The sequence below is a fragment of the Colobus angolensis genome, unplaced genomic scaffold (genome assembly GCF_000951035.1).
Source record: "Colobus angolensis palliatus isolate OR3802 unplaced genomic scaffold, Cang.pa_1.0 Scaffold2, whole genome shotgun sequence".
Taxonomy (NCBI): domain Eukaryota; kingdom Metazoa; phylum Chordata; class Mammalia; order Primates; family Cercopithecidae; genus Colobus; species Colobus angolensis.
In genome coordinates, this window is record NW_012115154.1 from 7,033,153 (window position 1) to 7,043,797 (window position 10,645).

General features: G+C 46.6%; 1 protein-coding gene across 3 annotated transcripts in view; it reads right to left on the bottom strand.

The window, feature by feature from the left end:
* Positions 1 to 10,130, bottom strand: part of KIAA1549 (KIAA1549 ortholog) — a 92,616-nt gene extending 82,486 nt beyond the window's left edge. For 2 of the 3 annotated variants that reach the window (XM_011941279.1, XM_011941277.1), the window contains exons 1-3: positions 7,071 to 10,117; positions 3,115 to 3,203; positions 1,552 to 1,729 (exon numbers count right to left, since the gene is read on the bottom strand). In XM_011941279.1, coding sequence (XP_011796669.1) covers positions 1,552 to 1,729; positions 3,115 to 3,203; positions 7,071 to 9,801 — 2,998 coding nt within the window. In that variant the 5' untranslated portion in view covers positions 9,802 to 10,117. Of the gene's footprint in view, positions 1 to 1,551; positions 1,730 to 3,114; positions 3,204 to 7,070 lie in introns of all 3 variants that reach the window. The other variant, XM_011941278.1, reaches the window with a different exon arrangement.
* Positions 10,131 to 10,645: the final 515 nt, after the last annotated feature.

The window sequence follows — 10,645 nt, forward strand, 5'->3', positions numbered from 1 at the left end:
AAGTTTAACCATGGGTATATGTAGACTTAGTATGTTATTCTCTCTACTTTTGCAAATGTTTGAACATGTCCACAATGAAAAGTTAAATATGATATTTAGAAATTACTGTTAACAGCCGGGTGCAGTGGCTCACGCCTGTAATCCCAACACTTTGGGAGGCTGAGGCGGCCAGATCATTTGAGACCAGGAGTTCAAAACCAGCCTGGCCAACATGGTGAAATCCCATCTCTACTAAAAATACAAAAATTAGCCAGGTGCGGTGGTGGGTGCCTGTAATCCCAGCTACTTGGGAGGCTCAGGCAGCAGAATTGCTTGAGCCCAGGAGGCAAAGGTTGCAGTGAGCAGACATTGCACCACTGCACTCCAGCCTAAGCAACAGAGCAAGACTCCATCTTCAAAACAAAAAGAAATCGCTGTTAACTTCATACACATGTTTAAAGTCTTTATCTTTCAGAGGCTATATAGGCTGAGATATGTGTGGGTGAGATGATATGATGCCTGAGATTTATTTTAAAATAGTGCAAGAGGAGGGGAGGTAGACGGTAGATAGGGGTGTGGCTATAACAAGACTGGCTAGGAATGGAACAATGGTTGAAGATACAACAAGTACATGGTTGTCTGTTAAACTATTCTATGTACTTTTGTATGTGCTTGAAATTTCCCATAATTATAAACACTTTTAAAAATTAAATAATAAGGTCGGGTGTGGTAGCTCATACCCACAATCCCAGTACTTTGGGAGGCCAAGGCAGGAAGATTGCTTGAGCCAGGAGTTCAAGACCAGTCTGGGCAACTTAGGAAGACCCCATCTCTACAAAACATAATTTTTCTTAAATTCTTTTTTTTTTTTCTTTTTGGGATAGGGTCTCACTCTGTTGCCCAAGCTGGAGTGCAGTGGCATGATCTCGTCTCACTGCAATCTCCACCTCCTGGGTTCAAGTGATTCTCCTGCCCCAGCCACCCAAGTTGCTGGGATTACAGACATATGCCACCATGCCTGGCTAATTTTTGTATTTTTAGTAGAGATGAGGTTTCGCCATGTTGCCCAGGCTCGTCTCAAACTCCAGAGCTCAAGTGATCCACTCGCCTCAGCCTCCCAAAGTGCTGGGGTTACAGGCATAAGCCATCGCACCTGGTCTAAATATTTTTATTTTTTATAGAGACAGGGTTGCTGCCTTGGCTGGTCTCAAACTCATGAACTCAAGCGATCCATCTGCCTCAGCCTCCCAAAGTGGTGGGACTACGGATGTGAGCCACCACACCTGGCCTAGAAAAAATTTTTTAAAAAATTAGCAAGGCATAGTGGTGTACACTTTTAGTCCTAACTATCAGGAGGCTGAAGCAGGAGGATTGTTCGAGCTCAGGGGTTCAAGGATACAGTGAGCTATAATCACACCACTGCATTCCAGCCTGGGTGACAGACTGAGATCCTGTCTCTAAAAATCATCATCATAACAATAAATTCTAACAATGATTTCCAATATTTTAGAAATATAAAAAAAAAATGAAATTCTTTTTACAAATAAAAACAACTATGCTGAGTTGTCTCACCTGTTTGAACTTGGAACCTGGACTCTGGCACAAGGAAAGAAGGTTTCACAGACAGGATTAAAGGAGTCTGGTCACGCACAAGCTTACTGTTTATAAGCACATTTATGACTGATATTGCCGTGTAAACCAAAGGACCAGATGTTACCAGAAAAGTGAAGTCAGTGAAGAGTTCGTAAACCTATGGAAATAAGAAATACAAAGACAATTCAAACTTAAAGGAGGTTGTGTTAGGTAGAAAAATAAAAAGTTATAAATAAACTAAAAAAACTGGTAGTTTCAAATGAAGGAGTAATGCATCAAGGATAATTAAAATTTTATTTTAGTTACTGCTTTTACTCTCTGCCAACCTTTGCACAAAAAGCACAAAATTATGAGAGTAGCAAGAAAGAACTGAATAATGAGTTATAGGGCATTCAAGGTGTTTGTTGTATTTAAAACACATAGAAAGGGGTACTTATTCTATTGAGCAGCACTGTCCAAAATAAATATGCAATGAAAACATTTCTAGTGGCATATTAAAAAACATAAGAACAAGTGAAATTAATTTTAAATACATTTTACTTAATATATCTAAAATATGCCGGGCGCAGTGGCTCAAGCCTGTAATCCCAGCACTTTGGGAGGCCAAGACGGGCGGATCACGAGGTCAGGAGATCGAGACCATCCTGGCTAACACGGTGAAACCCCGTCTCTACTAAAAAATACAAAAAACTAGCCAGGCGAGGTGGCGGGCACCTGTAGTCCCAGCTATTCGGGAGGCTGAGGCAGGAGAATAGCATAAACCCGGGAGGCGGAGCTGAGATCCGGCCACTGCACTCCAGCCTGGGCGACAGAGCCAGACTCCATTAATTAAATAAATAAATAAATAAATAAATAAATAAATAAATAAATAAATAAATAAAATATCATTTCAACATGAAGTCAATACAAAACACTATTAATGAGACATTCTACACTCCTTTTTCACTGCATTTTTTGAAGTCTGGTATGTATTTTCCACCCACAGCCCATCTCGGTTTGGATGAGCCCCATTTCACTGCTGCATTGCCACGTGTGGGGCACAGTTCTGGTTCTGGATGGCTCTGCTCTAGATGGACTGTGGCTTTCTGGGATCATTGAGAAGTGGGACCAGCATGGGATCCAGCCTAAAAGATTTGGATCTCCATCTCTATCCCACCAAATGTCCAGAAAGATGCACCTGTACTCACTCTAACATCTAATTTAAACACGAATCCAAGTCCTTTTGCATGAATCAAGGGAAGTAAAATCATGAAGGCCCTCACCCCAGACTGCTGCCTCTGGTCTGAGAGCCCTTTGTTCCAACTCTGCCAACACATCCTCTAAAGGACTAACCCTGACCTCATGTGGGATCAGGAAAGACCTCCCCAGTGCAGTGACAGTGGAGTGGAGATCCAGAGGATGAGCAGGAGTTAACCAGGAATAGATGGGGGGAAGAGAGGAAAGAGAAAGAGTCCATGGCCATAATCACCTGCCTCTAACCTGGGGCTCTCACATCAGCCCCAGGCCCACCAGACATCACACTCCTGAGCCGCCGGGACTCACCTTCAGTTCCACTGCACGGTTGAAGTGAATCCTCAGTACTTCTTTGATTGCTGTAATGATGTACTCCTGCACAGCTCTTCTGGCCAGCACTACAAATGAAAGCAAACCACCAAATGCATTTTCATATCATTAGGAATAACAAACACATCAGACTTCTGGACCCTAGCACTGTGCCAAAACGTATTAGCTGCTCTAAAAAAATCTTCTTGTAAAATAAAGGCCAGACCAAGACAGAACAAAGGGGTTAAGGATCCAGTTGCTGCTAACTACAGCAGTGGGGACCTAGAGGACACCAGGTCAACTCTGCATAGCATCAGCTCAACACACTAAGAAAACCCTCTCTGCCCCAGATAGGTTAGATCAGGAATCAGCAGTGATGACCCAGCCAGGGAACAAGGAGCTTCCAGTTCTCATTTTCACCTGGACAAATTCCAGGCTGTCTCTCAGCTATGTCCCCGACAACAAAACATGAGGCTTTAAAAGCTCTCAGAAGTAACGTTTTTAAAGGCCTTAAGATGTTACTCAACAAAACCAGACGACATCTTCCTCTGTAAAATGAGGTCTCCTATCCCAATGATTCAAGGCAAAAGTGAAGAGTTTTTACCACTAATAATGGGGAAAAATGAGTTCCACAATTCTCACATATTAAAACTTTATGTAGGAAATAAAGTAATTCTCATAACCAAAGTCCAGTTCTGTTTAATTGTTCTCATAGTTTAAAAGTTCCATTTAAAAATCTATACTAGTTAAGCCTGTCTCTCAGTGTTTAGTAAGCTAGTTCTTCTTTTTCCTATTTTTTCTCTCCTCTTCCATCAACTTCCCATAATGCAGAATTAGAATACACTTGATATTATAATTGTTTTACATTTCCTGATTTTAATTTTTTAAACTGGAGATAGAGAATCACTCTGTATTCTTCATTCTTTAAAAAACAAATGTTTAAGTTATATTTGATTGTTTTTTCCCAGGAATCAGTGATCTGAATTTTTTCTAAAGGTGGGCGGAGGCTTCTTTATTAGTTCATGAGACCACTGGAACAAATCCACAGCCCCCAACCACCTTGCTGAGTCACACCAGCAGCCAACTCCGCATGGCCCACATAGGCTCCAAGTGGGTTGGACTATGCCATAGATCTGAAAGGGAAAGATAAAATGAGTAGGAAGAGAGGGGGAAGAATGGAAAGAAGGAAAGATGCCTTATTTAAGAAAGGAAATGAAGAGGGAGGGAGAAATGAGGGAGAAGGGAGGCAGGAAGGAAGAGGGGACAGAGAAAGAGGAGAGAGGGAGAGGATGGGGAAGGAAAGAAGGAAGGAAGGGAAGGAGGGAGAGACAGAGGGAGGGAAGCAAGAGCTAAACTTGGGGGAAATAAGAGGCAGAATGGGAAGTCAGAAACAGAAAACCCCTGAAGAGAAAAACAGGAAGAACACGTTGTAAACAGCCCCACATCACTGGCCCAAATGCCACTCTGCAAAGTCCCCACAGCCACCACCATGACCTCCACTTTCTCTAGGGAATCTGAGAAAGCTATAAAACTGCAACATTAGGATATGAGGACATCACTCTTTGGGAAAAGGGATCATCAGCAAACAGTGTCTTACAGATCTTTTCCTAAATGAATGTTTCCCAGAGCTGAGAGAAGACAGGTGACAGAGACTCCCAAGGCAGCACATGATCAGAAAGGCCCTGGGTGGAAGCGCGGCTCACGCCTCCCAGGGCGCCTGCAGGCAAGCGCTTCCTCCACCATCACAGACCCCCAGCACCCAGAGTGGCTCTGCTTTATCATCACAGAGCACACATGAAGAATCCTTTCAGGGGTACGCAGAGTCACCTCAACCCCCTCGCCGCACTCTCTCACTAACAAATAACTGAAAAGGACAGCAAGTTCCAATCTAAGCGGAAATGAGAAATGAGCCGATACCTCCTCTGGGTCAAAGGTATCACCGGGAGCAAAAGATGGCACTTATCTCTGCTAAAAGACACAATTTCACAGCATGGACACTTACACACAACTCTGGACATTTACAAAAACTGTTCAAGTGTACTTACAATGGCTGAATTTTACTCCAAAAAGCTGTTAAAAATACATGGATACCTAATACAGGCAGCAAATGTCATTAAGTGTACACCACATATGAAAGTGAAATCCAGCTATGAGGACTCCTAAAGAAGCTTTCAGTAACTCTTTAAATAAGCTGCTTACAACTGACCGCTTTGTAATAATTTTGTATCTACTTTGTAATAATTTTGTAAGAAGGAAGAAAAGTATCCTGAGCACCAGAAACTTCCCTCCTCCCTGGACTACTCTAATCTTGAGATTCAAGTTCATGATTTTGTTCCAACCACATTTCCAAGCATAATTACCTGCTCCTCCCATCGCTACGCCTAATCTCCTGCCATGATGACTGTCTCCTCCCCCAGAAGACACTTTCTCTTCATCCCCAGATGACAACATTCTACTCTTCCTTTTGTGGGAATCTCCAATTTCACATTCTTCCAAACCAGCTCTGGTTATCCCAAATAGCCACTCTTGGAGAACTCCACAGAAACCGCTGTTACTCTATGGCTCAGTACCATCCTTCTAGTCCCTGAGCTGCTCACGGGAGGGCCATATCTTACCCATCTGTATATCCCTAGAAGCTTCCAGAAGCACCTCACACATACTAGGTGCTCAATCATTACTTGTCACGTGGAATAACGGATGCTTCCCTTTGGCGTCTAGGGAGCAAAGGCTGTCCTGACCTCATTCTCCAAAGCCATTCCCACTGGTACAACGCTGCTCACTGACGCGTACCTGCCATCAGGATCCTCACTCCCACCTGCTCAGAGGGATGGGGCACTGTCACAGTGAGCAGAGGCTCCCAGCCCCACCCCACCCCTGCCCCGACCACAGGGAGGAAAAGACCCAGCATGTTCTCCTCCTCCTCTCTCTTCCACATTCTCTGCCCCTCTCCTTTCTGGTCCACTCCACCCCACTCCTCCTCTACTTCTTCTGCTGTTTTCATCCCCTGTGTCATTTCTGTCCTCCACTACTACCAAAATCAAAACAGAGGACAGGCTGCTCGTCAACACCAGGCTATGGTTCAGCACACAGTCATGGCCCTTGAGACCACACACACTTGTCATCTCTCATGAGGAAAAATGCAGAGACCCTGACCAAGCGGGCCACCATCACAGCACGTTACCCCTGAAATGAGTCTACCTGTCAGGCATGCCCTCGGGTGGGCGCCACCTTCACGTGGCCAGAGCAGCCATGCAACTGCAAGGGAAGCTGCTGGTCGGTCTGCTAGCAACCCAGGCTGCGGTGGGGAGGAGACCAAAGGCTGAGACTGGATTCAGAGGATATTTAGTCACTCCACTTTTCTTTCCTCGGGACCCAAGGAGCATTTACAGGGAGCTATGAGGGCAAAGTGCAGTCTCCTTTCGAGGAAAAGCAAGAATAGTAAATGAGTAAGAAAGTGCAAGGGTTGCTCTTACATAGTTGTCCACCTCATTGCTTGAATTAAACAAAAAATATTTTGTTTAAACTATGTCATCCATGCACCTACTGGGTTATGGTAAGACAAAGATCCTTCCAAGGCTTGTTTAGTTCTTGTACTTGTTCTAATATTTGTTCTCCTTGCGGCTGCTGACTAATACACATCATCCCGTGCGTGCCTCTGACGTGCTAGGCAGGGGCTGGGTGTTCTGCAGGGACTAACGCATTTATATCGGAACAATAGCCCAAGGAAGCAGGTTTAAGTAAGCACCTTGTTTAATGGGTGAGGTAGCAGATGATTAGAGAGGATACATAACTGTCCTGAGAAGGCACAGGAGGTAAGCATAGGAGTGCTACCTGGGAGTTAACTGAGCCCAGCACCTCTACTCTTAACCATGAAGCTCCAAACCTCCCAGGCAGTGCACACAAGCTCCTTAGAAAGACCGCCCACCCCAGACAGGCGGCAGGAAGCTGGGCCTTACCAGTTGTGATCAGATAGGCATCGGGGACTGTGATATCACAAACATATGGCGGCTTGGAGGTGGCCAGTCTTGGTGTGTCGACTGTTGCTTCGAGAGTGAAGGCGGTCACGGGATGCAGGGACGGCAGGGGAGGCGCAGCGCTGCTCGCTGGGGAGCTCTGACTTGCGGTGTCGCTCATCAGGGTGGAGTCGAGGGGACCAGCAGCGGCAGCACCGGAGCTGGCTGTGCTCACTTCCGTGGAGGTGTTCAGTGGCACCTCTGTGGGTGTGAGTGATGGGCCCACGGCGGTCACCTCTGTGGGCAGAGGGAAGGGGGTTGCTTCAGAAACAAATGAGGATCCTGATGGCAGGTACGTGTCAGTGATCAACACTGTACCACTGGGAATGGCTTTGGAGAAAGAGGCCAGGACAGACACATGACCGTCGGGATCACTGATTTGGTCGTCAGGAGGTGTCAGAGTTGAGAACAAAGAAGACTCAGTTAAAATGGGCGTTGTGTGCACAGTGGTCAATGGTGATGTTGCTTGAATCCCAGCCGTCAAAATGTCAAAAGACTCGGAGCTGGGGGGCACCAGTGCGGTGACTGCGGATTCGCGGGAAATGAGTGAAGACTCAAGATAGGAGGTAGTTTCAGTGAAAGCTGAGGTAAAATGAGCTTCTGAATCCCTCAGTGAAACCACAGACACTTCAACAAACTCGAGAGAATCAGAAGGGAAGCTTGACCACGGTGATGCCCCAGAACGGCTAGGTAGGAAAGTGATGGTGTTTAAAGGCAGCTCGGAACTTGGCTGGAGCTGCGAAAACTCAAGATTTGAGGAACTGGGAAGAGACAGCTGAGACGACTGCAGACCACTCGAGTTGAACAATGTAAATGTCTCAACCAAGGTAGAAAAAGACTGAGACGTGAAGGGAGACAAGTCACTCGGCATCGGAGACAGAGACGCGGGTGCTTCCGAAGGCAAAGGGATGGAGCCGCTGAGTTCCAGCGGGGGTGTTGAGAAAAAGCTGGATGCAAAATCCAAAGCACCTCCGGGTTTATGCTCAGAAAAACTGGAAGGTTCTTGGTCAGAGAAACGTGAAGACTCCACTGAAGGAACCAGACTGAAAGGCATAAAAACACTCGGGTCTCTGATGGCAAGCGACGGTGTGTTTTTGTTTGCTATGACAGAGAAAGATGAGTCAAGGAGAATGCTGGTGATGACAGAGAAAAATGCAGTGGTCACACGGGACGGCATCACTTGGGTTTCAGCAACAGACAAGGAGCCAGCAGTAGGATCCAGTGATGCTGGCACAGAGAGGCGGCCGTGGGCAGGGGGAACCTGTGTGGTTGCAATGCTACTCATATCCACCTCGGCAGAAATGCCAACACTCGTCTCTGAGATTTCCATGAATCTAGAAGAAAGTGGGACCATAGGTCTGGAGGGGAAAAGCGTATTAAATACTTGAGGATCTTCCTCAAATTCAGAGAAGTCTGCTACGACGCTACTCATTAGAGAGATGCTGCTTTCTTCCAGCACGGTCATGGACAGAGTCTCGGCACCATCCCCTGATCCCACGTCTTTCTCCATGAGGCTCGTGGCCAGAACTTGCTGAGGTGAAGGCACAGTGCAGGCCGTGCACCAAGTGTATGGTCTGAATGAGGACACCGGGCTCAGGATATGAGTGTTGTCCACAGGACCGGGGAGGGCTGAATTGCTAAGCAATTCTGATGTTTTGCTGGAGTCGCTAGGAAGAAAGGGGTTAGATGAAACATCAGTTGGTGGAGCAGAGAAGGACGCAAATGCAACAGGAGTTGAAAGCAGTGCAGAATGTGTCCTGCTGAATTCAAGGGCTGCATGCGATGCAGTCACAGTAGGGTATGTTCTTGGAGAGATGGTTTCTTCTAGGCTTTGACTCAACATGGTGGTCACATCAGGGTATCTGTCCGCACTTGTGGCCCAAACCTCCTCTGGAGGTTGTGAGACCTCCCCCAAGGAGGGAAAAGGTATAGTAATGCCATCACCTAACGGCTGCGGCATTAAAGACCAGGAGCTAAAAAAAAGGGTGGTTTGCACACCCTCTGTTAGGGAAGCCACAATCTCTGGCAGAGTCCTGCTTGATAAATGACTGTAAGCATCAGTAGGATAAAGCACCAAATTCCTGCCAGGAGTTGGAACGATGCCCTCAGAGGTGCGAAAAGCTGACCGAAAGGTGTGGAAAAGACTGGCGGACTCAGCATATGCCGCTGGTTGTTGCGTTGTGTTCTGCCAGCCCAATGTCACTTCTTCATCTTGTAAAGAAACCACGGGTAATGATGGAGTCAGCATAGGTTCTAACGCTTCCCCGGGCAGCCCCAGTGGGCTGACTGTGATATACTGCATTGGAGAAACCATCCGTGGAGTGGTCCAGTGAGTATCTGGCAGAAAGTTATCCATCCCATCGTCATCAACAGCCACCTCATTACTCGTCACTGACACGTAAGTTGCCACGAAGATGCTGTGATCTGCTGTACTTTCAGTCTGTTTTCCTTGGCTAAAAAAGACTGTATCAAAAGTAGCGGCAGATGGCAGGGCTGTGACATGGAGAGGACTGCTGTACTGGGACCCGGGAGCAGTTTCTGTTAAGGCCACTTGTGCAGCGCTGTGCCCAGTGCTTTTCTTCAGCACGACCTCCATGGAGTATAAAGAAAGGTTGTGCTGTTCTGGAGAGAGCTCATCTATCAAGAAAATCAGAGCTGGGTTAGTGCAATGCATTGGAAGTCATACAGCTAACGTTTCATTTCAGGCATGAGAATTTACTCATTCAACAAACATCCATTCACCATAAATATCCATGAATCACCGTCAGAAGTTAAACAGCTAGTTGGAAACCAGAAATTGACAGAATTACCATCAGGACTTGGGCACTGTTTTTACCTAAGCTGTGTGTGGGGGGTGGGGGGCACATTTACATAGTTTTTCCCACAGAACCATAGGATACTGGAAACAGAGGAGGCTGTTTAGTCCATTTTCTCTCACTTATGACATGAGGAAAGACAGGTTTCCAGAAGGTAAATAATCAATTGTAAGACCACCCAGAGTGGAGCTGGAATCTGAATATAAGGCTTCCTTGACTCCAAAGCCTGTGTGTTTTCTCTTCGGTGATAGGAGCAGGCTGCTATGAGAAATGAACACAACAACTCATTGCATCTCTCACTACCAAAGTAAGAGAGTTCCCCAGTTCCTCAGCTGTGCTCCCCAACACAGTCGCTGAGGCTTCCACATGAAGGCCCCAGGCTTCCTGCAGGCTCAGCTTTTGCCATTTCCTGCCCCACTCTCAGGCCTTTCCAGCTATGCTCTGGCACCTGCAGTGCCCCAAACGCAAACACTCCCTGGCCTCCACGGCTGTGTACATTCTCACCCCTGCCTGGAATGTCCTTCCCCGGCTCTCAATATGGATGGATCCTCTCACCCCCGCCTGGAATGCCCTTCCCCAGCTCTCCATCTGGATGGCTCCTTCTGGCCCTTCAGATGCAGCACTGATATGAGTTTCATCCTCGATGCTCTGAAGCTAGATTGGTGCCTCTCCCTAGGCTTCTCCCTGCCCTTATCATGCCCA